The 26,171-nt window shown below is 42.9% G+C and overlaps 5 protein-coding genes across 8 annotated transcripts; 3 read left to right on the plus strand and 2 right to left on the minus strand.

Moving 5' to 3' along the window:
- The first annotated feature begins 93 nt into the window (after positions 1-93).
- Positions 94-3,660, plus strand: srprb (SRP receptor subunit beta). Its single transcript, XM_047593547.1, has 7 exons — positions 94-345; positions 1,169-1,263; positions 1,378-1,455; positions 1,534-1,616; positions 2,107-2,243; positions 2,342-2,396; positions 2,779-3,660. The coding sequence occupies exons 1-7, from the start codon at positions 204-206 to the stop codon at positions 2,987-2,989; spliced, it is 801 nt and encodes a 266-aa protein (XP_047449503.1). The 5' UTR covers positions 94-203; the 3' UTR covers positions 2,990-3,660.
- A 341-nt stretch (positions 3,661-4,001) lies between these two features.
- On the minus strand, positions 4,002-6,673 carry wdr53 (WD repeat domain 53). Its single transcript, XM_047593546.1, has 3 exons — positions 6,556-6,673; positions 5,189-5,684; positions 4,002-5,105 (listed from the first exon to the last, which is right to left on the minus strand). The coding sequence occupies exons 2-3, from the start codon at positions 5,675-5,677 to the stop codon at positions 4,422-4,424; spliced, it is 1,173 nt and encodes a 390-aa protein (XP_047449502.1). The 5' UTR covers positions 5,678-5,684; positions 6,556-6,673; the 3' UTR covers positions 4,002-4,421.
- A 122-nt stretch (positions 6,674-6,795) lies between these two features.
- neu4 (sialidase 4) lies at positions 6,796-14,222 on the plus strand. 3 transcript variants are annotated; one of them, XM_047593542.1, is made up of 4 exons: positions 6,796-7,348; positions 10,919-11,163; positions 11,907-12,162; positions 12,478-14,222. In XM_047593542.1, the coding sequence occupies exons 2-4, from the start codon at positions 10,963-10,965 to the stop codon at positions 13,479-13,481; spliced, it is 1,461 nt and encodes a 486-aa protein (XP_047449498.1). In that variant the 5' UTR covers positions 6,796-7,348; positions 10,919-10,962; the 3' UTR covers positions 13,482-14,222. The 3 variants fall into 3 exon arrangements, with proteins under 3 accessions (XP_047449498.1, XP_047449500.1, XP_047449499.1); XM_047593544.1 differs by lacking the exon at positions 6,796-7,348 and adding an exon at positions 7,518-7,606; XM_047593543.1 differs by lacking the exon at positions 6,796-7,348 and adding an exon at positions 10,513-10,739.
- Positions 14,223-15,403: 1,181 nt separating this feature from the next.
- lxn (latexin) lies at positions 15,404-21,696 on the plus strand. 2 transcript variants are annotated; one of them, XM_047594421.1, is made up of 7 exons: positions 15,404-15,637; positions 19,389-19,565; positions 19,658-19,720; positions 20,244-20,418; positions 20,604-20,740; positions 20,932-20,994; positions 21,355-21,696. In XM_047594421.1, the coding sequence occupies exons 1-7, from the start codon at positions 15,491-15,493 to the stop codon at positions 21,469-21,471; spliced, it is 879 nt and encodes a 292-aa protein (XP_047450377.1). In that variant the 5' UTR covers positions 15,404-15,490; the 3' UTR covers positions 21,472-21,696. The 2 variants fall into 2 exon arrangements, with proteins under 2 accessions (XP_047450377.1, XP_047450378.1); XM_047594422.1 differs by lacking the exon at positions 15,404-15,637 and adding an exon at positions 18,968-19,156.
- On the minus strand, positions 15,704-26,165 carry gfm1 (G elongation factor, mitochondrial 1). The gene is made up of 18 exons (XM_047594412.1): positions 25,972-26,165; positions 25,692-25,844; positions 25,458-25,590; positions 24,743-24,947; positions 24,328-24,444; positions 24,053-24,203; positions 23,410-23,564; positions 23,215-23,299; positions 22,978-23,115; positions 22,588-22,689; positions 22,438-22,494; positions 22,194-22,331; positions 21,734-21,816; positions 17,928-18,090; positions 17,611-17,755; positions 17,370-17,530; positions 17,204-17,257; positions 15,704-16,201 (listed from the first exon to the last, which is right to left on the minus strand). Exons 1-18 carry the CDS (start codon positions 26,044-26,046, stop codon positions 16,070-16,072), a joined length of 2,247 nt encoding a protein of 748 aa, XP_047450368.1. The 5' UTR covers positions 26,047-26,165; the 3' UTR covers positions 15,704-16,069.
- Between the last annotated feature and the right edge of the window lie 6 nt (positions 26,166-26,171).

Raw genomic sequence — 26,171 nt, forward strand, 5'->3', positions numbered from 1 at the left:
ACAAGGTTTGTTGTGCTGATATAACTCAGTAGTTCACTTATTCTCCAGTCTGTTCCTGTTTATGATATACATTACCTCGAATGACCAAGTATCAAAAGTATCGATACCTTGATTTGAGAATCGATTTTAGAACATAGAGCGCTAGTATCGGAGGTATCGGTATTTCAGTATCGATTCGCACATCACCACCGGTAGAAAGAAACATGGCGGAGAAAGCAGACGTGGAAATGGGAGAAAACCCATTTGAACCTTACATTGAATCCCTTCGTCAGCAACTGGAAGACCAAGACCCGGTTTTTCTTATCGGTGTTATCGTCGCTTTGGCGGTGATTGTCGTGACTTGTGGTAAGACGTAGTCCCTGTTATGCCAGTGCAGGCATGGCCGGCTAAAGTAAGCCATTTAGCATTAGCTTACCAGGTTACCTCATAGCTTAGTACAGACAGAAAAAAACATTTGTTTGTTTCATTGCAGTTCTGATAGCAGGGTGTTAATACTTAAGTTTCTGTGTGCAATAAAGTTACGTGTGCTTCAAAGACTTAAGCAGAATTGTTAAGAAGCTAACTGCTAAGCTAAGGGAGACGTGAACATCTGTCAGTTACTGAGGAAGTCATTTAACCCTTTATAGGGCACTCATTGAAATAATTGGAAACTTCAACCCTAGAGTTATTGTAGGGCATATTAAGACTTTTTCTTTGCATTTGTGAAATCTTCCAGTATTTTTCATTTTCTTGTAGAAAATCAGGATGAATTAATCCACCATATGTGGTTCGTTGTCTTTAAGTGGTAAACAAATGTAAACATGTATTTAGACCATTGGAACATACGTGGTGATTCAGGCAACAAACACATTATCACATTAGGCAACATTAGGACACGTCTTTGTGGTACCTAATAAATAAGTTATACTCACCACTGATGCATAGGTGGACCTTGAAGACCACATTAGACTTGAGAATGTTTCCTTGATCTTCTCTGATTGACTGAATGAAAACCACATGCTTCTAAACCTCACTGAGAGCTGCAATTTAACATATGTGCTGAAGTTACCATATATGGTTCCTTGTCCCATAAAGTGTTAAACTATTTCTTGGTATATTGACAAAAGAGTATTTTGATTTGGGATAAGACAGTGTCAGTGACTGCCCTCCTTGTTTTGTGTTGTTTTAGTTTTTCTGAAATATTTTCTCACCGGTAAAACCGTCCAGAGTGCGGTGCTGCTGGTTGGACTGTGTGACTCGGGGAAAACCCTTCTCTTCAGCCGGGTGAGTTGATGAGACAAAAGCGTGACCGCCTGTCACAAGATGCTCATCTGATGAAAGAGGTGATTGTGATGTTACATTTTCTTTAAGAGACACTTCACTTTATGTTTTTTGCAGCTGCTGTCTGGAAAGTTTAAGCGGACTCAGACCTCCATCACCGACAGCAGTGCTCCGTACAAAGCCAAAAATGACAAAGTGAGTAAAACACACCTGATGGACAGAAGTTGGTTTTTGTAAAGACTTTGATTTAAAACCATCTGTTCCTGTGTTCAGGGCAGCACCTGGACTCTGATAGACCTACCAGGACATGACAGTCTCCGTCCTCAGTACCTGGAGAAGTTCAAGTCTGCAGCCAGGTGATAGCAGGAGGGTGATGGACACTAATTAGCCATTAAATTAGGACCACTGACCAGTCAAGTGAATAACACTGATTATCATCCACATCCACATCAATGTCAGGATCCAGGTTTCCCAGAAGAACAGTACATGGTACAGAGAACAGATGCCAATCAGGCATAACATGACCATCAGCCTAATATTGTGTAGGTCTCCCTTGTGCTCCAAAACAGTTCAGACTCACCAGAGAATGACAAGTGTGTCTGTGTCAGGCTGAATCCTGGTGGGGATGGCTGCTGCCATCAACGAGTGTCATTATAGTAATAATAATAATAATAATAATAATAACAACAATAATAATTCTTTGGATTGACTGATGTAAATGTTATTTTCTTTACTGGTTGGTGGTTTTAATGTTGTGGCAGAAGATGTACGTATGCAAGTGTGTATATTAGGCCTTACTACTTAGTCACCTCTTTCTCACCATCAACCTTTCACCCATCTCTCCAGAGCGATTGTGTTCGTAGTGGACAGCGCCATCTTCCAGAAGGAAGTGAGAGATGTGGCTGAGTTTCTGTACGTGTTGTTGACGGACGCCGTGATCTCCAGGAATGCCCCAGTTCTCCTGGTGGCATGCAACAAACAAGGTTCACTTAAAGATTACACAGCTAACTATACTTCATATCAGCCTCCAACGCTTACCTGAAGTGTCACACATTTATTTACCGGTCTTTTTATTTTGTAGACATCACCATGGCGAAATCCGCTAAACTGATCCAACAGCAGCTGGAAAAGGAACTGTGAGTAACTCTCGCCGAAACTAAAATACTTTAATTTTGAAGAATCAGTTATGATTTCTTCTTTATAGTTATTTTAGTTGTGCTTGGTTGGTGTGTTCACGGCATTGATAGTCTGATTGTGAGGTCTGATTTTATAATGATTTCCGACAGCTGTATGAGAATTATTACTTTTTATTAGATGGTTACACTTGTTTGGTTTCCATTTACATCTGGCTGATCTGATAGTATTTCAATCCCATTATGTTCCTCCCCTTTGCTAAATAATAGCAGGTTTAAAGTCTAGTATGAGTCGAGCCTCAAAATCAGCTTGATCCTATAATTCACATAATGCTACATGGTTGTGTCATAGTTGTCTTAATGCCTCACCCTTCTTTTCTCATAGGAATACCTTGAGAGTAACTCGCTCTGCAGCACTGAGCTCTCAGGATGGCTCCGTAGGCGGCAGCTTGTATCTGGGGAAAAAGGGCAAGGACTTCGAGTTCAGCCAGCTGCCCATGAAGGTGGAGTTTGTGGAGTGCAGCGCCCGCGGCAGCAAGGGAGAAGAGGGCGCTGCTGACATGGAGAGCCTGGAGAGAAGCCTGGCCAAACTGTAAAATCAGCAGCTCGACTCCATCAGTTTGCCTAAAAGGCACAAACATCATATCAGAACCACCTCAACCTTCACCGTCACCTCAGTAATCAGAAGACTGATGCCTCCGTAGCATCGGTCTCCATTGAACCACAAACCTATCTGTGCAACGCATGAAAGGATTTTAACAGCGGAAGACATTCAATCGTACTAAAACAGACTATTAAAGTATTTTGGACATCGCTGAAATGAGATGCAGCGGTTTGTCAGGTTGCTCTGCAGTGTTGAGAAATTATCCTGCTCCTCCAGTGTAAATCTTACTGTGAAAATCTGCTTTGTTTGGCCTGGTTTGAAAATCTAGAGCTTCAAGAGTTGTGGTAGAACTGCTACATTTGTTGTTTATGATTTAAAGAGAAAATATCAAAGAGTTCACTCGGTTCATTTTAAGCGCGTCTGAGCTGTTGGCCACTTTGTAAAGATAAGACAGGCATGAATCGCATTTATTCACTGACTTGGACTGTCTGCCTTGTGCCTTTTCTCTATGGTACCCTTATAGAAATGTGTTTTGCTTGTTTGCAGAAGAATGATTGATATTGTGTGAATAGAGTGCTTTTGAGAGGAATGTAAAAAATTTTGCGTTTGTAGCTGTCTGGTTTGTTTTAAGTTGTCACCATAAAGTTTTTCATGCTGTCTGCAGACGAGCGTGGTGAGAAATGTGTGTCCATCTCATGGAATGAATCAGCAAACAGAATATAATCATTAACACGCACAGAGGAAAAAAAAATAATTACACCGCTACATTTAGAAACCTCATGTAAGCACATGAGGTTTCTAAAAATGTTGATTCAGATGCATTTTAACCCCAGAAGACGACATTATGTGCCAGACGTACAGATGTGTGGCTGGTTACTATCACGGTTTTCAAATGTCTTTAAAACCAGCTTCTCATTTATTGGGCTTTGATTTCTGTCTGGCACCCCTTTTGGTTATCTTTTTTTAAACCCTATATAATCACAAACACTCTGTTAAACACGAAATCCAAATTCCTTTTTTCACATGTGGTTGTTTTATAGTCCAGAGAAACATTTACAAAAATACAATGAATCCAGTGTGGAGAGACAGAAAGTTATGTTTTTATAGGACCACACGCACACAAAACCCGAAATGCTTTAAATGAGACCCAAAAACAATCAAGTGTTTAGTTCGAATGCCGTGTGAAGTCTCATGCAAATCACATTTTTCTGACGTTCCTGCTGCTTTCTAGAAAAGCTGTGATGTCCGCATGTCAAGCTTTAAAGAGCGCACAAGGGACGACAAGCAGAGCCAAACAAACAAATAATGACACTTCGAATTCAAACAACAAATAGTGGAGTGTATTCTCTTAAGTATTTCGAATTTGTTAAGTCAAAATAGTGTGTTCCTTTGACCAAGTGAAATGAGGTGTAGTGTGCGTGAATCTACACCTGAGCCAGAGGGTAAACAGTCAGACTGGAGCTCTGATCTGCGACTATCACACTTGGTTCTCCTTTCAGCACAGCAGGGCACAGCCAGTTCACCTTGTCCCCGTGGCTGATGCTCAGTTTGGGCCCAGGCTTCTCCTCCGTCACCTCCTCTACCCCACCTGCTGCTGCTGCTGCTTCTTCCGCCCCTTCACCCTCTTCTTTCTCTGCCTCAGCCTTCGGTGACGTCTTTACTTGATCCTGCGATTGCTCTTTTCTCTTTCCCTTGCCCTTGCCCTTCCTGCGCTGTGCTGCTGCCACACGAACCTTTCCCTCTGGAGACACCACAGGGTGCTTACTGAGGTCCCATAGAGCGACTTGGCTGTCGTTTCCTCCAGAGACGAGCCAGTACGGGTGAGACAAGAAACTGACAAAGTGGGCCTGTGAGGCTCCCTGACTGTGGGCTTTGACTGCTCCCTGCTGCTCCAGTTTAGAGCCGCTGCCGATCCTCATGAGGTGGACCCGCCCGTCCTCTGCTGCACAGCCCAAAATGTTTCCACAACTCGCCACAGAAACACAGTGGGCCAGTGGCGGGTTGAAAAGCTGACCGGGGCGCTGCTGATGGCGGTCTTCTTCCTCCGTCACATCCTGGAGATTGAGAGTCCACAGGGGTCGGGTCTTCTGTAAACCCCACAGCATCACCTGGAGCAAAAACAAACCAAAGTGATGCGGTCAAATGAAGTTCGCATGCAAACAGCTACACTCTTGGTTCTTCTTTCCCTCACCTGCATGTCCAGTCCAGCAGACACCAGGTTGTTGGGTCTGTGAGGCCGGAAAGCCACAGAGGAGCAGATGTTGGTGTGTCTCCGCAGAGTCCTGCACACTTTCCCCCCAGGAAGCTCCAGTACCCGCACAGCCCCAGAGTCATCAGCCACCGCCAGGGCTGAACCCGTCTCATTCAGCGCCAAAGCGTTGATCTCCTCCTCCCCCGCGCCCTGAAACTCCTCCACGGGGCTCTTCAAGTTCCTGGGGTCGAGCACGCTCACCGCGTCTCCGTGCGACACATACAGCTGGCTCGGTGCTGCAGGTGAGAACACAACGCTTGTGCTGTCTTCCTCACCAGGGAGAGTGAGATGGCCGACGATGGCTCCCTCCTGACTCCACACTGTGACACCTCCACCCTCAGAGCCTGAAGCGAGGAGACCCTCCGGGCCTGAAGATGCCCCAACACACAGGATGGAAGTGGAGTGGCCCTCAGACCACTGCCTGGCCATAGTGACCCTATGAATGAGAAGATAAACACGAGTCTGTGACATTACCAAGAAAATGGAGCTGTAGACAAATACTCAATATATTTAATATCTAAATAGATAGAAGATATAATGCACAACAAGTCAACATTGACACAAAAAAGCAAACACACAAATATATCTGGTTCCATCCTTTTAAATTACATAATAAATGTTTTGGTGTTTATTATGCAAGTCAACTGAATATATTTTATATATATTTTGGACATATGGGAAGGCAAATTAAACCAATTAGTTTTGTAAATATTGTTAATAGTAATCCTTTAGTACAGACTACTAAGCTACCGACTACTAGACATTAAAACTCTATAAATGTATCATTCTACTGACAAACCATTTAATAACATATTTTTTCTTCTTCGTTGTAATTATTACATTGACAATTATTTCTATTTAGATAAGTCATATTTGTGCACACATTCATATTACTTAAAAACAGGTAATGAGTCTTGATAGTAGACAATTTAAGTATATACTGACTGGCTTGCAGGGTGTTCAAACTGCTGTGTTAGATTTACATTTACTGTAATATCTACATAATATTAGGAGAAAGACAGGTTTCCTGCCTTCACTCAAGTGCAAACCATGGAACTTCACATATTTTAATTAACCACAGGCCAGAATTAGCTTTTTTAAAAAAAGCTGCTAGACACTAAATTAAATGTCAAATCAACCAGCTTGGACTCTGCTAACATGTTAGCCTTGACGCTAACACGTTACTTCCCGTTCAGCTGACGGTCTGACGGCAAAAGTGTGACAACAAAAATATTTATCTTTCTGCAAATCGTTTATAACCGCCGTGTGACATTATCGACAACTTCGCGGTCAGATATTTACAATACCTTTGCGAGTGCCGTCAAAACTTTAGCAGGTTGCCATGTGGGACAGCGACGCTTGCTGATGACGTCACATAGCTCCGTTAACATTGGCTCTGTTAAGGCTATGGCTGTGGCCCTCAGTTATGTCTGTCAGGATCATGGACCGTATGTCAGGATGTATTAGCTATCCACTATGATAGTTCTGAACCCATTCTATTTATTTACATGTATAACCTCAAGTCTTTTACTAGTGAGGGTTGTTTTTGCTCAATGTCGATGTTGCCTGGGAGGTGTTATTCAGGGTGCTCACTTAATGTTCCTGAGTAAAATTAAAACTTCATCTGAATAAATTACAGAAGCCCTTACATTGAAAAACAATGCAAGTGTTAATCTTACAGTGTGTGTCTACAGACTGGTAACCTACAATATTTTCTTGGATAAATCAAATTTGAACAAACTGAGGAAGTGGTGTGCTTTATGGTGGTGGAAGATGAAAAACGAAAAGCAGAGAGGAGACAGACCATCAGATCATTGTTCACCGTGTCTCCCACCCGGCCTTCATTTTCACAATGGCTGCTCTCCGCTGATTCATCCAAAGCTGTAGATCTGATGAGTGTGGGCCATTTCTGGGTCAGTGAACAGCATGACATGCTGCGGCACTGAATAGGGAACAGAGAGGCGAGGCCATAGCTTTCAGAACCTCATCCAGTGACACGCTGAGACCAGCTACACACACTGTCGACCCCTCGCTCATTCAAGCGCTGACACACACTGTACATCCTCACACAGCCGCAGCAATTTTCACAGGATTTTGGATGTAAGTACTCGGCTGCCATTTGCCATTTTTCACTCATAACTGGTGTGCAGGGAGCCGTTTCTTCCTCATAATAATGCTGTTACAGAACAGTGACAGGTTCCTGTTAGAAAATGTGATGCTGAAGTTGTCACTAAGTTGTTTCACAGTTTGTGGTCTATTCACCACAAACAACTTCTCCCCGATGGTATGAGCTAGATGTGCACCTCTATATTTAGACTTTAAACAAAGCTTGGCATCGTTTTACATCTGACATATGAGGTAAGTCTTTTTAAATTAATTTCTGGGTCATTCTGCTCAAATTAAAACATATTTGGAGATTTAGTCATCTTGAATATGTAACAGAGTTATCAAAAACGAGTTCTAGTCAGCGTGGGCTCTGACAGCTTGAATCGAAACTCCAGTCGCAGGCACAAAAATGTGTATTAACACTGCAGCGATGGTTGAGATGGCAAACAGAGTACACATTAGTGACAGATGAACTAGATTTTCCGGATAGTGGACTCTCTCCAGTGAATTAAACATTCAAACAGCCTAAAAGGTGACCTGTAACAACAGCATGTTAAAATTGGTTGCATACACGGTAAGTGTTCTTGAAGCTTCCACACCCTTCATACTTAGGTCACTCCTTATTTTTGGTGGGATATGGTCTGGTCCTGTCCTGTATGTAAAATGCCCCCCCTCCCAATTTCCATCTTTATCCAGGCTTAATATTAATAAAAAAATATCATAAATTAATTTGTATAATATATTATTTATAGCCCTCTATAGCCCTTCATAGAGTGTGATTCTATGGTAGCATCACATGAACATTATTTCCATGCAAAATTGATTTTTTTTTTTTAAATTACAAGCCAGGAAAATCAGTGGGTGATAATACATGCCTCAGTTCATCCAGCTTCCTGACAACTATGACATTAGCTTGCTGTTCTGTTGAGTTCATTAAATACTTTACAATTTGTACTCCAAGTCCCCTGGATCTTGTTTTTCTTCTTAAGGGATCTTGCTTCCTTTGCAATGTCACCATTCTTTTGCGTTAGGTGCTCTTTCACATACACCTCATCCCTGGCGCAACGCGTCTATGTTATGCTTCCTGCTGAAAAACCTCAGGCTGACAGCTGGCTTGTCCTTTTCATTCACTGGTCTGAATTGCACTTCAGCCTTTTGCCACTTGCACAGAGGACGACAAGCCTCAATACAATTTATTTCTACGGTACTACCACCTCCACTGCTGTGATTCTCTCATCCTCAACGAGCTCCTTAACCAGGCTGTGATCTGATATTTTGTCCATGGTACTTGAGAGTACACCAATAGCCTCCTTCATTTCATTTACCTCCACCTGAAGTTGTGTCAGGGTCATTGTAGCTATTCACTAGATAAAGCAGGTTTAAGAAGCAAGCTAAACTGATGTTGGATTGCTGTACAGGGGCCACTGAACGTGACTGGAGTTGGCCTGGTTTGTAAGCTGGGCTGCTGCAGAGGCCTGGTCCTGGTCAGCCAACCTGCTGCCAATGATTGCTTGCTTTCAATCACAGATTCCACTCAATATCAGAATGAAGAGATGAATACCAACACAAAGTACCTATAAAAAAATAAAATAAAAAAGTATCCTTTTAGTTGAAAAATTACAAAGGAATAAAGTTGGAGGTGTTCAGCCTGACCATAATGGACCACAGGTCCCATTCTTTCATGTGTACCAAAAAAAAAAAAAAAAAAAAAAAAAAAAAAAAAATGGGATAAATTGTATTTACACATATTTATTTTATTCGGTTAAATACAATTTTCCATTTTTGCAGTATTGTTACAGTTCAAGTACAAAGATGCTTGAGGGAACAGGGGGATTGGCCATCCAGCCAGTGTAAGAAAAATAAACCCTTACCAGTATATTTTGGTATTTTCATTAAAATCAATTTATTTATAAAGCACATTTAAAAATAACCAAGGTTGACCAAAGTGCTGTATAATTCAATGATCAAATTACAAACAAGGTGCAGAGCAAAATAACCATGGGTTGCACAGGCTGGAAAATCAAGACAAAAAGAAACACATGAAGAGATGACACCCGAGACTGACTAAGGACACTTAAAGGCCTGGGAGAACAAAAGTTTAAAGATTGGACTTGAAGGTGGTTACAGCGAAGGTGCATCTGATTGTGAAGGGTAAGCTGTAGCTATGGGGGCAGCTACGGCGAAGGTACGATCACCCTTTCCTAGTAGCCTAGACCGTGGACGGTCAGGAGCAGCTGATTTGAAGATCTAAGATCTTGGGTTGGAGAGGGGGGGAAGTAGGTTGCAGATATATTGGAGGTCTAGGCCATGTAGCGCTTGAAAAACAAATACAAGAACCTTAAACTGTCCTTTATTTGACAGTGAGCCAGTGAAGGGATGCTAGTATTGGTGTTACATGTTCCCTCCTCCTAATGTCTGCTCACAACTTGGCAGCAGAATTCTGGACCAACTGCAAGTGGAATAGACATGTCTGGCTGATACCCAAGTAGATTGAGTTGCAATAAGCCAAACTAGAAGCAATCAAGGCGTTGGTTTTTTTAAGGTCAGAGAGGGAGAGAACTTATTTTATGTTGTTTTGTTTTTATCTAAGAAAGACAGAAGCTGGGAGTAGACAACTTTTTCCAAGACCTTGGATAGAAAAGGGAGCTTTGAGATTGGCTGAAAATTATTTAGGACAACAGGATCCAGGTTTGGTTCTTTGATGATTGGCTGAACAACTGCATGTTTGAAGCATGATGGAACAGAACCATTAACCAGGCTACTGTTAAGGAGGAGTGAGACTGGGGGACCTAAGGTAAAAATTAAAGGTTAAATTAAATATATTCCAGTTCTTATATATAAATATTCTCTCAGCATCAGTCCTCACCTTCTTCAGCCTTCTCCTCAGTGTGGCAGAAAAGAATTAATCATGGCTGATCACCTGGCTTTAAACTCAAGGGTTAAACCATTTCTACAAGACAGGAGGCAATAGATTATAATTAGCATTGACTGAACTATTTAGTTTGGATGATTTATGCTGCTGCTATGTTAATGAATGTTTGCATTTATGTATAGAAATATTGTTTGTTTTAGATGGTGTTGTTGTGGTGTAAATATTAAGTGTTTAATTAGTTGATGTCCCCTGTTAATGGACCAGTCCCATTAAACACCTGGAGCAGGGGGAGGGCATAAAAATGCAGCTAGTTGCCTTTGTGTTGTGGCTGATGTAAGTGTAATTGTTTGGAGCTTGTGGAATTGGCTCGTGTTACACTGGGAGGTGAGAAATGGAAAAAAACAAACAAACAAACAAACAGGAAAAACAACTTTCCATGTAATTAACTCTGTCTGAGTTTCTTTATGCAATACATGAAGCCTCCACCGGTCTGTGTTAGACTTAATCACTCAGGTATGGCATATAAGTAGTCTTTTATGTAATTTATGTTTAAAATAATGAAGAAACATTTGACATGAGCGTCTTTATGTTCGTTCCTGCTGATGAGTTGTGTAAAAACTTTGCAGTGAAGGCGACCGTGCGTCTAAACATACCGTTCTTGTTCAGCTGATTCTCTTCTTTCTTTTCAATAGATTTGGACTGACTTTGAAATATTGACACAAGACTCACAGAGAGCATGAGGACGCCCTATTTTCCAGCAAGATCGGTGCTTTTCCACAAGGAGCCCAATGGAGTCACGTACAGAGTCCCAGCTCTGCTCTACCTGTCCCGCTCCAGATCCTTCCTGGCCTTCTGCGAGGAGAGGCTGAGCCCCTCCGACTCTCAGGCTCACCTGCTGGTCATGAGGAAAGGGGCTTTCTACAGGAACTACGTGGAGGTCAGAGAAGTTCATTGGCTTGGACATGTTGCACTGCAGCATACGTTCAAGTTATAGATACTGTTATATTACCAACATTTTACAGCCAAAAGTAAAATCATTAAAAAAAAAAGACTTATTTGAGTTGAAATACGAAGTTGTTCTTTATAAATATGTTTAGTTAACCTACTTGACTAAATGCACAAAAGTCAGGTAAATTATATCATATAACGACAGCCTTAACAGATAAAAAAATAAAAGGAAAACGAGAGGAACAATTCACGCAGGATTTCTATCATCTGTCTTAACAATACAACAGTAAATTTTCTAGATTTCCTCCAGGATACATATAAAACCAACAGAAAATATTTTACTACTGGAAATGTTTTTCTGTACAATTGTGCAGGATGGATGATATATATACAAAAATTCAATTAACCACTTGAGTTTAGCTCTAATGTGATAGTTAATGGTGGTTTTGCACTGAGAAACACCTCATCACTGTCAAAATAAGTGAGAGAAGTGTGGAAAAATATTATATAATTGAAAAATAATTAACTAATAGTGTGCAGTAATGGAGCAATAAAAAGAACAAATCTTTTCTTTATGCTGTGATCTTAAATTTGAGCTCACTGTGTGTGGCAAAAAATAAAATACTGTATAGAGATATAGTATAATTTTTTATAAAAAGTCATGGATAGCTGATAAAACCTTTTTGTTCTTTTGTCTGGTAGTTTTATTTGTTCTTCCTTGTCTTCACTCAGTGGGAGGACATTTGTGTTCTGGGCACTGCTTTCCTGCCGGGCCACCGCTCCATGAATCCCTGTCCGGTGTACGACGAGTTCACGGGAACTCTCTTCCTGTTCTTCATCGCCGTCCTGGGTCACACCTCCGAGGCCTACCAGCTGACGACGGGGAAGAACGTGACCCGTCTCTGTTTTGTCTCCAGCACTGACGACGGCAACACCTGGAGTCCTGTCACCGACCTCACCAAGAGGGTGATAGGAGACACCATCAAAGGTCAGGAACATACACCAAAAAAATCTGACGTCTATTGTGTTATTTGGATTATTACTTAACAGAAAACTCTCTTTTAAAGCAACACATTAGATCAGGACTTGACATATTTCTCTAAGATGTCCTGTTATAGACGGTATATCAAAAGTCTCCTTAACTTTTTTGCTGCCAACATGAGAATCTGGATCCACACAACTAGTTTACCAGATCATAAAGAGATAATCAGAAATTGTCCATCTTGTTATAAGGGATAGATTCACATCATTTAAATCCTCCTAATCTACTATCTTTACTCTGCATCCTGTTCCTTCCTGGCAGAATGGGCCACGTTTGCTCTGGGCCCCGGCCACGGCATCCAGCTGAAGTCAGGCCGCCTCCTCATTCCTGCCTACGCTTACCACATCGAGTGCAAAGAGTGCTTCGGACATATCTGCCAGTCCACCCCCCACTCCTTCTGCTTTCACAGTGACACCCACGGGAGAACCTGGCGTTTCGGGGAGGCGGTGCCGGGCCCGGAGAGCGTGGAGTGTCAGATGGTGTCTGTGGACGAAGAGGACGGGACGAATGTGTTGTACTGTAACGCCCGCAGCACTCTGGGATACAGGGTGCAGGCCCTCAGTCTGGATGACGGAGCCGTGTTTCAGGAGGGGCAGCTTGTTCAGCAGCTGCTGGAGCCTCGCAACGGTTGTCATGGCAGTATTGTTGGGTTTCCTGCGCCTTTAAATTTATGTGAAAGTCTTAACAATCACTTGGAGAAACCCGTGCACCGCTCCAGGCACTGGACATCCTGCATGACCGTCTCCAATCAGGCAAAGTTGACCAGCACCAGCTCCAAGGCAGCATCTCCTTCTCCAGATTTCCTCACCCCCACCTGGATAGTCTACTCCCACCCAACATGGTCCACCGCACGCAAGGATCTGGGCATCTTCCTCAGCCTATTTCCCCGCGATCCAGACAGCTGGCGCGGCCCCTGGGTGATCTACGACGGTCCCAGCGCCTACTCCGACCTGGCCTACCTGGAGCTGTCACCCTCCCCCGGGGAGCCGCCGGCCGTGGCCTTCGCCTGCCTGTTCGAGTGTGGCACCAGAACGGCCTACGATGAAATCTGCTTCAGCATCTTCACCCTCTACGAGCTCATTGACAATATCCCCCGGGATGTACGTCTGAGAAATGACAACGACAGACATGCAAGAGTGCAGAGTCCAGTCTCGGAGCCTGGTCGGAGACGTGAACCTCGAAGTGCATCAGTTTTCCAACATGAGCTGCATGTGAAGAAGAGGAGAAAGAAGAGCAAGCTGGTGGAGATGTGCTGTGTGTCCTAAATGTCAGTTTAATGTTAGTTACACCAGCACAGTCCAATATAACTATCCTGCCACAATGTTTAGTGGGGCAGAACTGTATTATATACTGCTCTCGCATGCTTGTATGAATAGGAAGGAGAAAAAGTTTAAAGACAGCTTTCATCACAGTGGAGTACAGAACACCTTTAACTATAACTTCAGTTTAACAAGGAGACATCTAGTGTGAGTGGAGAATGAGCATTTGTTGTGGAAACATGAGCAGGAAAAGTATTTTTGCAATTAAACTCCTATTGTGCCAGATGATAAAGAAAGGTAAGGACAGGATGCCCCCGGGAGTCTAGACGCTGCAGGTGAAAGGAAACTTCTGATAAGACAACCAGGGACAGCTGGAGATGGTTAAGAGGAATGTTGCCAGATAAATGGCCTGAAAGCAGTGACGCATTTAAAATTAATTTAAAGCACTGGTGACGAGGAATTGAGTGGTTTAGATAAAGGAAGAAAATTGGATTATTAAACAAGAGTGGTGACAAACAAATGGGGAATTAAGTTTTGGAAGTGTGGGAACGCTAGAGAGTTGGGATCAGGATGTTTGGGTCCTATGGGTTGGTGGGGGGAGCCTAATTAGATGAGGCTTGTTCCAGTGTGTCCCAAAGGTACTTAATCAGTTTGGAATCTAGTGAATTTGGAGGTCGGATCAACACCTTGTGCTGTTACCATGTTGTTTTTGTGTCTGTGTCAGGCAGCATCCTGCTGGGGGTGGCTGCTGTCATATCATTGCTATGGGGTGTGGGTGTCTGGTCTAGGCGGATGGCACATATCCAAGTAACATCCACACAAATCCCAGGTCCAAAAGTTTCCAGCAAAACACTGAATTGTCGCAAGATGGTTAAAATGATTTACTTCTCCCGGTCATAATGTTGTGGCTGATCGGTATGGAGCGGCGGGGGAAGGGGAAACGGAACAGAAGGGCACAGATGTTTCCAGCTGAAGTTTCACCTCGTCTTCATTAAGGAACAAAAACTGAACATTTACATCCACGCAGGTCAACTTATGACTGAGCTAATGCATTCACAGACTATACAGGTGTACCTAATAAAATGGCCAGGCTCATGTGTTTTCTCGCAAACTGTTTTCACTTGAGTGATTATTCTTATGTGTAGTCCGTGTGGTGTCAAGTGGCACGTGTTAATCTACGAGCTCCGTCTCTGGTTTTCTCTTCCGTTCTCATCAGCTCTCAGGACATACAGTAAATCCGCTGATGTCCTTTAGGACAAGCTGACGTCAAAGTGAGATTATTTCATGATTTAATGTTTTCTAGGTCAAGAAGAACGTTCAGTCTTACAAACATGTATATCTTGCAAAAAGTGTGCAACTTCTCATGAAACTAAGCAAATACAATAAACTTTGGCTTTACACATTTATCACAATAGAGGGAGGATTCTTTAGTCAAGTTAAGACCTTATAATTGACCCATTTTTCAAGCTGTCCTTTTGCATAACTTTATTCTACATATTTTATTTATTTTTTTTAGTCTAAAACACTCAAACAGACTTGACAATCCCTAACTGGCCTGGGCATGTTTAGTTTGGCTCAGCGAGCGCCTCTCCTCCTCCTCTACGCTCAGTCTACCGGGCGAAGCTGCAACCCATCAAGCCCTTGGTTTAATCACACCTGCATCACCAGCAGCAGCTCTAATGGGATAACCGTTCCCGAACTAATAATTTCTTCTCGTGAGAAGAGCGCTGAAACATTTAGGAGCTGACAGCTTGAGGGATTCGGCTTGAGAGCGTTTGAGGAGCAGAACCAGATAAAGTGGAGCGGTTTGTTTAGTTAAGAGGAAACAAAACAAAACATCACGCCAGGAAGGATCTGGACAGTCTCTACTCTCAGCACCCCCCCTCCCCTTCCACCTCCTCCTCCTCCTCTTGGTTACATAACCCCACGCTGACAGAAGGGTCATTTCCCAGCCTGCACTCTTTCACAGAAGTCAGTTTTGCTTTTCTCTAGCATCAGTTACGCAGCGGACAACAATGGGTGTGAGGACGGTTGTGGTTCTGGCTGTGTTACTGGGGGTGACTGGGAGCCTCGGCGTGACGCTCGGACCAGAGACTACCTGGAATACAGACGTGACGGCTCATCCCAACAGCGTACCTGAGACTGTAGAGGAAATGGGGCAGGTGAGGAGCTACGGCTGGTGCAGACTATCACTGCAACAGTGTCAACAAATCAAAGACGCAATCTGCTGCAGAAAAAAAATACACTTTAAAAGAGGGATGTATGTCTTTGTTGGATCACGGTTACATCAAGACCATTCTGTACATAGTACATAAGCCATTATAAGCTCAGGTTTAACACTGAGTTTGCTGTAACTTTCCATTTTTTAACACAGGCTGTGAAGTGGTCTTAAAATCGAGGTAATAAATATGTTTACTACATGGGGGCAGACATCAGGATAAGGGGCTAAATAACAGGGAAGTTAAATGTCAGTTGTGTCAAGATCCAAAAATTGGAGCCTTAGATTGTCCTGGTTGGTGATGAGCAAAATGAATGCGTGAAGATGAGGGACGAAACGGTCAAAGTCCAATAGTGACCGGTCGAGCGGACAGCTTTCAGTTCTTCCACTTGTTCTTCTTCACAGGCAGCTGCCCTGTAGACTCCAAGTATTTGTGGACGAGCTCTTCTTGTGTGGCCGGCAGGCAGGGCTGATATCTGCTGTACTCCATGGTGTACTCTCCCTTTCCCTGGATAAACAATGACGAAATGTGTTTGTACAAAAAAAGATTTCCATAATTCAGTGCAATCACAAAGCGTTTCTTAAGGGTCCAGAGGAAGACTCTCCTACAGTTTCAGGTTAATTTCCTCTCTAAACAGTCTGAGCTGCTAAAATCCAGCAGATACGAGATCTTAACTGTTTGCATGGACGTTAAATGAGACGATCCAGATCTATTTACGCTCTCAGAAACATAAATCAGAACAGATGTTTTTTTTTTGTTTTTCCATCAGGTGACCTGATCTTTACCCCAAGAATTTATTTATTCCACCCAGAGAAAAATGAGTCTCTGTATTTTTCCTATTGAACAAATAATCAAAGCTTTCACTACGCTCCTGTCAGTCTGCTTCGACTGAGTTGGTTGGATGCGTTTTTGTTCTCATTGGGCCATTACTCTGACTATTAGTGGGCTGTTAATGTCCATGTAGCAGCCGTTGATACACTGATCTCAGTCCAGGTCAGACTCTGAGCTGTACGTCACTTCACAGGACATTAATTTTATCATCTCTTTCCAGCAATTTAAACCAGACGCTAGATCTGCTGCAGTTAGTTCTACTTGCGAACCTCCAAAGAACATAGCCACATTGTTACTCTATTTTTTTATCTCCCATTCACACACCGAGGACAATTGTTGCTTATTTTCACCTCAATACTGAAGCTCAGGGTCTTCTTCTGCTTTGGATAAGATTGATACAAAAGATCTAGATTTTTACCACATCTTCATATTGAGCCATTTTGGCCCCGACCCTGACTCTACTCGAGTGTCGTTTCTTTGGGAGCTGAAACCGTCCACGGTGGAATAGGTTCTCAACTCAAGGCTGGAAAATACTGCACATTCCAATGTTCGCTATTAGGGAAACTAAATGTGATTTTCATTTTAACACACCCTTTTGTTACTAAACATTTTCTTTGTCTGAATGCGCATCATGATCTGACTATAATGGATTTCCATGGAGCTGGAGGTTGAACTTACTTCAGTGCAGGAGCGTAGTTCTGAGGAGTAGCCAAACATGTTGTTGAGTGGAACCTGCCGGAATAAACGTGATGCAATTAATATTAAAATATAAAAATATTAAGAGAGGGAAAATGCAGATGTGTGTGTGTGTGTCGTATGTGACAAAAGCACAAACTGTACTCACATCGGCGTACAGAGTGAAGTACCCGTCGGCTCCGTCCTGTCCCGTGATAACTCCGTGGCGACGGTTTACCCCCGCGATGACTGTTCCTTGAAACTCCTGAGGCGCGACGATTTCCACGGACATGATTGGCTCCAGGATGACCGTGTTGGCCTTATCCATGGCTGCGGAGGGAACAAGGACACCGGCGTTAACTCACGATACACAAACAAAAAAACAAAAGCAGCCGACGTCCGAGCCTCACCTTGTTTCAGAGCGCCCTCTCCCGCTCGGATGAAGGAGATCTCATTGGAGTCGACCATGTGATTCGCTCCGTCTTCCAGGAGGAATCTGACTCCTGAGATCTTGTGGCCGCTCAGGGGTCCCTTCTCGCAGGCCTCCCTGAAACCCTGTGGCATGATGGGAAGAGCCAGGAGGAGAGAATTTAACAACTGAAGTAGCGGAGCACAAAATTATAAACTGATTCCACTTTGTGTTCAAGTCAACTCTGTTCTCTTCACACCTTCACAGTTGATATATATATATATGTGTGTGTGTGTGACATATAAAGTTCACACATGCCTTTTCAACAGCTGGTACAAACTGCTTGGGGACGTTGGTTCCCACAGTCTGGTCTTCAAACTCCAACTTGGTGTAGTCCTCTGGATCAAGAGGCTCGAGGACCCCGATAACTTTACCGTACTGCCCCGAGCCGCCGCTCTGCTTCTTGTGGGTGAATTCAAACCTGGGGAAAAAAAAAAAAAAAAAAACATAGAACAAAACATCCACAGTTTGAAGGACGCTGACGCAGGGAAACCAGAGCAAACTGGTGTTAAAGCTCTGTTAGCAACAGATACCACACGTTTCCTGCGTTAATGTCTAAACAGACAGTTTTTGGTTCCTGCCCAAACGGGACGACAAAGAAAACTGAAGGACAAACATGATCCGCTGATAACAACATGCACACACACACGCACGCACACACCTCAGAGAAGACCAATAGTCTGTAGATGAGACATAACAAATGTCAAAAAAGTCATACTTTTGACCAAATAAGGAGATAAAATCAAAATTTCTGTTAATTAAAAGTATTGTTAGCGCCAATATTGATGATGATTTACACTTTAGGAAACAGCCTTCACTGCGCTGACTGATGTACGTTAAGAAAAACGGAGATTTTGAAACATACGTACTAAGTAAAACGTGTTATGTACATTATATTAAGTGCGATGTAGAAAACTAAAACACTAAAATGGACTATACAGCGGTGGAGTATTTGGATTATATAGACAATTTATTCACAGTTTATCTTATTTATTTTATTTATTTTAAATGCAGAAGGAGTAGTAGATGCAATTTTAAGAATTTCTAGGTATGTGATAAGTATTCGTAAATGCCTTTGAACTTTTCCAGATGAGTTCCTATAATATATGAAAATTTAAAGACAGAGGTTTTTGAACTTTGAAATTAGACAAAAATATATATATATATATTATTCTCTAGCCTACTTTAGATTTTCCTTAAATTTAATATTTTTTTGCTTATTATTTATTGCTATTTCACCCTAATACAGCGAAAATAAAGTAGAAGAAGAAGAAAAAAAAACATGAAAGGTGAAAGGGGGCCACATGGTGAAACATAGAGGGACTCTGTCTCTTTAAAAAGGGGCTGTCCTCTAACAGATACTCCGTTAAAGGAAGTGGGAAGTAATCTTTCCACTTGCATGAGGAGCAGCTGACTCGGAACAGCGAGCAGATAAAAGTTTCCACCTGCCATCTGATCGGCAGGGACTCACAGTGTTACACTAACAGGCAAGACCTCATTCCCTTATTAAATTCACTGTGCATCAATTCATTTGTTCCTCCCTTCTTTTTAGTTCAGTAACTATGTTTGTATCTATGGTGTTCCTACCTAGAGACAGGAGCTCCACCCTCACGGTGCATACAGGTCATAGTCCTTCAGGGACTGGACGCCCATCCCTGCTCACTACAAGAGCTTCTGTTCACATTTGCACCATCATTTCCTCTCTCTCCCTCTCCAAAGAAACAAGAATTACCAGAGGAGAAGGTGGAGGAGGAAGTGATGGCAACTGGCAAGCTGAATCCCAACCACTACCCTGCTCAGAGAGCTGCCAAGGTGGTCCAGCACTACCTCAACGCCCAGTACGGCTCACCCTACAGGCTGTTTGGACTGCAGAAGGTCCACAGCGGGGACGCTGAGGTAAGTCACACTTTATCACAGCGGTGTAAAATGCACAACATACTCAGCAGTGATGTAACATAATAATGGCTGATGTGTAATTTCCCTTTCAGGATGTGGCAGACTCCGGGAGAAAGTATCAGCTGGAGATTTCAGTGCACGAGATTATCAGCAACGTATGTTCATGTTTTAATCACACTTTGATATGATAATCGTGAAATATTTTTTTAGGTAAAGAGAGGAACCGGTGGAAGTGGATTACATTTGTATAGTTCTTATTTTATTATAAATTTGGTTTAATTTCTCAGGTTGCTCCAGATGTGCACGTTTCACAATAGATGTTTTAGTTCATAAAAAAAATATATAATATATTTATAATAAATATATATAATTAAAAAACACACATATAATCATTAATTAACATCTTAAATCAGATCAGTGTATTTCGTTTAATTGATTTTGGAGATTTGCTTTATTAGGAGTTCAGATGGTTCTCATGAAAAGTAAACTTCTGGAGAACACAGATGAATGTACTCCTTACAGGGAGCAGGTGTAACCACACTGGACAAGAATTACCGAACACTGACTCACTGACAGCCACGCTAAAATCCGGACTACGCCTTTGCTCTGTCTACAGCCCTCCACGTCTTGCTTATCTACCTTTACTCCTCTATGCCTTTCCAACCTCTTGTTTTCCAGGCTGTGCAGAAATGCTCTGCAGAGGTTTTCTTTCCGAGAGGCGAGACGCCGCTCTCGGCCCAAGTCCAGGTCTCGTGTGAGGAGCTCTTAAGCATCAACACTACGGCTCAAGAAGAGGCCTTGTACCAGCAGTACAAGACCAACCAAACCCTGCAGTCTGCGCAGAAATTGCCTGGTATGTCTAGTAACACAACCACTCCTGAACAGACATTTCCCAACTTTGTCCTTCTTTACTATTTCAACATCGCTTGTGGGCTTTTAGAGAACTCAGCTTCCCACACGCCTGTCGTCACTGTAAAGTAGCAATCTCCTGTAAGCGCACAGTCCATTTACCGGACGTATGTGGCAAACTTCCCCCAGACAGCTACGGTCACATTGCGGCGGACATGAAACCTCTCTGGCACCTGGGCATCATGGCCTCCAGCCACGTCATGCTGAACGAATCCACTGAGGAGACTCTGTACAACATGGCTCAGGTGGCCAACATCACGCAGCTGGTAGGTTGTTTATATCTGTTGCCGGCTCTGCTCATTGTGCAGCGTTACATTACCGTAAGAAGGGTTCATTTTAAGTCACATTTAAATTTTTGCAAAGAACGCAAGATGGCAGCACATTGGTAAATGACGATTAAGTGTAAACATTTGTTATGGCCCCGTGCCGTCTTGTTTTTTTCCCTTGTCTGCTGCAGGAAACTGAGAATGACCAGCTTCAGTTTGACGCTCACATACTGCTGCATGAGATGGTGTCCCAGGTAAAAACATATCATTATAAACGTTTTAAGTGAGTTCCAGTTCCAGTTTTTCAAAAAACAAAACAATAATAAATTATACTGTATGGTACATGGCGCTTGGATGTGGGGGGATGTGAACCAGTAACACTTTGGTCCCAAGCACTGACCTTTAAACCACAACTTGCCTATAAAAGATTATAAAAAAACAACGCTTGCTTAAAGCTTTGTCTGAACATTTCTAAGACTTACTAACTGTAAATAAGCTTAGAAATAACCTTACAGTTGGATCCTGTGCTAAACTATGCTGTAGTTATCTCAAGGAAAGTGTTACTGTCTGCTGGCAACTCATGTCGATCTTATCGTTTTCCTTTATCGCTGCAGGAAATCATTCACTGGAAGCTGCTGTTCACTTGGTCTCCAGCAGAGGGAACTAAAGTGCTTCAGATGGAGAAGCTGCCTCACTGCCACGACTGGGAAAAGCCTCCCAGCACAGACTAAACTGCCACCGCTGCCACAACCGCGCCTTGTATTCAGATACTGGAGGGTGAATGCGTTCACGGTGATGCTACAACCCTCTACAATGATGTACTGTAGATTCTTGCAGCACAAACCTTTTGAAATACCTAATGGTGGATTTTATACTCCACAAATGTAATTAAACGTTCATTTATATGAGTAAATTTTATCCTTATTTTTTTGCCTCATTAAAGTGTCAACACGGTGCTTAGTCTGAAGTGTGAGTCATTGGATCGGGACTTACGGTACAGGACTGCCGATGGTCTCCCTGAAAGCCACCTTGGGTTTCCCCATCACACAGGGGCAGCTGTATTCCCTGTCCATTCTCTGAAACCAGACCAAAACAGAAACAAATCATAGGTCACTTGGACTGCAGTGACATCTATTGTGTGTGGTCAGACAGAGCTCTGTACTTTGTGGTGCATCAACATCCCTTTTCTTGAAATGTTGGTGAATGTACTTGAGAAGGAGTGAGGGTGACAAAATAATTGCGCCATATAGAAAACAGCCATTTAAATGTCTACAGAACAGTGTGGAGAAAAGATGCAGCTGGCGGATTTACGCCTTCACATAACAAAAATGTAGAAAGATGCAAAGCAACACCTGTAAGATTTGGGGGGAGATTTAACACTCAAAGTAACACTGTTACAGCTGGAACTAATCATGCACTCCATCTTAGAGTTTGTTGCGATCTGACCACGTACCTGCGAGTAGATTTCAAGATGCAGCTCGCCCATTCCTGACACGATGGTTTCTTTGCTCTCGGGGTCAAAGTGAACTCTGAACGTCGGGTCTTCTCTGGTGAAACGGTTGATACCTTTGGAGAATTTATCCTGGTCATTCTGGTTGGGGAATAAGATGCAGAAAAGATAATAAGAGAGAGAAGCTGAGAGATCAATTTATGGCTCTATGATATAGTTCGTAAAGGTTAATTCCAGTATGTCTTACCTTGTTGGCTGGCTTCATGGACATGGAAATGACAGGCTCTGGGACGTGAATGGACTCCTGTTGGACCAAAATGAGAACAAATGAACACAAGATGTTCCCCAACACAATGAAATGTTTATTGCTCTATTCTTCAGCCTTTAAAGTACACACCATTGACAGGTTAATGCTAGTCTTGGATGTAAAAGTGTCTCCGCTGGCGCAGTCGATCCCAAACATAGCGCAGATATCTCCGGCGTAAACCTCCTCCACATCCTAAAAAAAGCAGTAACAGAGGGCAAATATGATGACGGGCACATAATATGACTGGCGAGATGCTTTAAAATAATTAGCTATTTTATGTCTTGTTTTGATGTGAGACAGATGGAAACATGTTATTCTGGTGTCACAGGGGATGTGGTTGTTATCTGCACACTTGACTAGAGCCAAAAGAGGAAGCTACACAATCTGACCAGTCATGCTCCTCTGCTGTGTAAAGTGCAAACCGCAGATGGAAAACTGTGTCCTTTGGCGGCCTGCTGACGTGTGCTGGCTCAGTCTCACCTCCATCTGATCGGCATGGAGACGCACAAGCCTCTGAACTCTGACTTTCTTGCTTGTGCGGGTGTTGTAGATGTACTCTCCTTTTTTCAGACAGCCCTGGTACACACGCATGTAGGTCAGCTGGCCAAACCTCCCGGCCTGTTAAGACCACAGGAACAAACACAGTGTGACACAATTGACGTGATCCTGTTGTGCAATTGTACATAAAAAAAAAGAAAAAAAAAAGATGTAGCTCACCTCAAGTTTGAAGGCCAGACCAACGTAAGGTTTTGCAGGGTCTCTGTTAGAGTCCATTTCAACCTTTGATGTTTTGTCTGAATCTCTAACACAGTGAAAACCAACACACACACATTAATGGATGAAATTTATCCAGAGAGGAAATTTAAAACAAAACAGGATCCATGTAAACTGACAACTGTAGCCCACACTCACTCATCGTTGAAGATGGCATAGTTTTTGACTTCGCTGGGGTTCGGCAGGTACTCCAGGACAGCGTCCAGTAGAGGCTGGACGCCCTTGTTCTTCAGCGCTGTGCCCACCAGCACGGGGCTGAAGAGACGCTGCACCGTGGCCCTACGGATTGCGGCCTGGAAGACAGTGAGGTAAGAAGTTCACATTAATCTATATATGCAATTTGAATGGATAAAGATTTGAAAAAGATTGCTTTCCTAAAATGATCATATCAACACTTTGATCTCAACTGAAATATCTAGGACACAAGTGATCACCATCTGCATTTTGGTTTGACTGGTTCACTGTTTTTTCAACGAGTCAAAGTGTGAATATTTCAGCTGTACTTTAAGTAGGATTTGATATTTTTTAATATCACCTTACTAAAATGATGGTAAACGTAAAAAATGCTACCCCCGTTAAGTATCAGCATGGTAGCATTGTTAGTGTCTGCATGTTACTGGTGCTTCTAACTGCATGCTCACAGTACAGCTACAGACTCACAATGAGGAGATTTGTTGTTTTAAAACCAACACTCATTTTTCAACAGGAAGTGAGGCACTGATTTCCATTTTTAGAACCATTTAGCACAGGGGTTTTAAACATGTTCCTCGAAGACACAGACCTTCAGGTCGTCTATGGTTGGGATTTTTTCCTCCAGGAACATCTCTCCCAAGATTTCATCAGCGTTAGCGACACACTCCACAAGTTCCTGCCTCCGGTCCGCGGCCTCTGCGCGAAACTCTGCCGGGATTTCATCGTAGCGGATGTTTTGACTGCAGGAAAGAAGAAGAACAGAAACAGCCCATTTTGTAAAATTTAGATGGATGGATTTTTATCACTGATCCGCGTTAATCCGTTATGATACAGTGCAGATCAAAACAACCAAATGAGCCTTACCCAAACGGCCCTTCAAAATACATGCTCCTCTCCTCGATGAGGTCAACGATGCCGCGCATGTTGCTCTCCAGGCCAATGGGGATGTTTATAAATGCTGAGTTGTGGTTCAGTTTGGATCTGAAAACAAAATGAATAAAGTGTGACAAATACATTAAAATAAGGGAAGAAGACACTGAAGGGGGAAAAAAATATTTTAATCCATATTACAATACACTAGGGAGAGGAGTTTAGGGTTAGGAGTCCAGTTGATGGACCACATACAGAATTATCCTTGAGCACGATACTGAACCCCAAGTTGCACTGGTGTGTGACTGAGCATGTTCTTGTGTGACTGAATAAGTAAATGTGTCATTGTGATTGTCAAGCAGTTTGTGTAAAGTAAAGTAAATGTGCATACTGTGTGTATACACTATACCTCAGCTGCTGCAGGGCTCTGGAGGGGTTGGCACCCGTTCGGTCTAGCTTGTTGATGAACGTGAGGAAGGGGACGTTGTAGCGTTTCATCTGCCTGTTTACGGTCATGGTCTGACACTGGACGCCTCCGACGGCGCACAGAACCAGCACGGCTCCGTCCAGCACACGCAGCGCTCGCTCCACTTCGATAGTAAAGTCCACGTGACCTGTGAAATAAAAAGATGAGAGTCAGAAGCATGTGTCACGTGACGGTTGATGTAGTTTACGTGTTTTTTTTTTTTACTTGTGATATCACTGCAGCCCCGGAGTGCAGATATATCTAATAAAATTTACCCTTGCAGAAAAGTTATTTTTGCAATTAAAGTGGAAAAAGGTTGTGAAAAGAATTGCGAAACAGAGATGTGATCAAAGTGGTCATGTATGATTTCAGTAGCTCTGGTAGAAGAAAACTCAAGACCAATAATGTAATTTGGACTATGATTTAATAATTGAGAACCTGTCAGTTGGCATGGACATGGTTTGTTACAGAGCCGCCAGTGTCTAATCAAGTTATGTGGGAAATGTAGCATCTAATGATTAACAGCTGAACTTATATCAGTACCTGAACGTCAGGACCAGACCTTCATATTCATCTTTTATTGCCAACCAATCAAATTACTAGACTAAGATGTTAACATCATCCCCAAATGCCCCAAATTAACTCCAGCTTTCATTACCTGGTGTGTCAATGATGTTGATGTTGTGGTCTTTCCACATGGTGTACGTAGCAGCTGACTGGATGGTTATGCCTCTCTGTCTTTCCAGCTCCATGGAGTCCATAGTGGCTCCGACACCATCCTTACCCTTCACCTGCACATTGCAAAAACAAAAAACAGCTCGTTAACACCTGCACACTCGTAAAACTCACCAGAAATGATGCAAACACAAGCATAGTCCATCTCAGGGCTCACCTCGTGAATCTCTGCTATCCTGCCAGTGTAGTAGAGGACACGCTCGGTCAGTGTGGTCTTTCCCGAGTCGATGTGAGCTGAGATCCCGATGTTGCGGATCCTCTCGTTGGGAAATACGCCGGACGAGCAAGTCCGACAACTGTTGATGAGCACCTGATGAGGACATGATACGGATTAAGATCAATATTCAACCCCCCCTTCTGTCTGTTTACCGATTGTGAAATGACGGTAAAGTCGTCCAGGTCATGATGGATTTATAGTCCTGTTAGCCTAATGTTACCTTTTTAAGTGTGACGCTTCCGGGTGCCAAAAGATGCGTCTTGGCCAAAGACAGACCCGCCTTTAGTACTCTCATTTTGACAATAACTTAATCGAGCACAGGGTCGTCGTAATTCGGCTTTCACACGGCCCTAACAGTGCTGACACCCCGGTGAATGTCACGCCGTAGCCCCGGTGGTTGGTTGTGAAACACAACTTCCG

This window comes from Mugil cephalus, chromosome 9 (genome assembly GCF_022458985.1).
Source record: "Mugil cephalus isolate CIBA_MC_2020 chromosome 9, CIBA_Mcephalus_1.1, whole genome shotgun sequence".
Classification (NCBI taxonomy): domain Eukaryota; kingdom Metazoa; phylum Chordata; class Actinopteri; order Mugiliformes; family Mugilidae; genus Mugil; species Mugil cephalus.

Coding starts and splice junctions, on each gene's coding strand:
- srprb (XM_047593547.1), top strand. CDS start 204: ATGGCGGAGAAAGCAGACGTGGAAATGGGAGAAAACCCATTTGAACCT. Junction 346..1,168: donor GGTGATTGTCGTGACTTGTG/GTAAGACGTAGT, acceptor GTGTTGTTTTAG/TTTTTCTGAAATATTTTCTC. Junction 1,456..1,533: donor ACAAAGCCAAAAATGACAAA/GTGAGTAAAACA, acceptor TCCTGTGTTCAG/GGCAGCACCTGGACTCTGAT.
- wdr53 (XM_047593546.1), bottom strand. CDS start 5,677: ATGGCCAGGCAGTGGTCTGAGGGCCACTCCACTTCCATCCTGTGTGTT. Junction 5,106..5,188: donor CTGCTGGACTGGACATGCAG/GTGAGGGAAAGA, acceptor TTTTTGCTCCAG/GTGATGCTGTGGGGTTTACA.
- neu4 (XM_047593542.1), top strand. CDS start 10,963: ATGAGGACGCCCTATTTTCCAGCAAGATCGGTGCTTTTCCACAAGGAG. Junction 11,164..11,906: donor TCTACAGGAACTACGTGGAG/GTCAGAGAAGTT, acceptor GTCTTCACTCAG/TGGGAGGACATTTGTGTTCT. Junction 12,163..12,477: donor GATAGGAGACACCATCAAAG/GTCAGGAACATA, acceptor CCTTCCTGGCAG/AATGGGCCACGTTTGCTCTG.
- lxn (XM_047594421.1), top strand. CDS start 15,491: ATGGGTGTGAGGACGGTTGTGGTTCTGGCTGTGTTACTGGGGGTGACT. Junction 19,566..19,657: donor TCCACAGCGGGGACGCTGAG/GTAAGTCACACT, acceptor TTTCCCTTTCAG/GATGTGGCAGACTCCGGGAG. Junction 20,741..20,931: donor TGGCCAACATCACGCAGCTG/GTAGGTTGTTTA, acceptor TGTCTGCTGCAG/GAAACTGAGAATGACCAGCT.
- gfm1 (XM_047594412.1), bottom strand. CDS start 26,046: ATGAGAGTACTAAAGGCGGGTCTGTCTTTGGCCAAGACGCATCTTTTG. Junction 22,495..22,587: donor CTAGCATTAACCTGTCAATG/GTGTGTACTTTA, acceptor TTGGTCCAACAG/GAGTCCATTCACGTCCCAGA. Junction 22,332..22,437: donor CCATGAAGCCAGCCAACAAG/GTAAGACATACT, acceptor TTCCCCAACCAG/AATGACCAGGATAAATTCTC.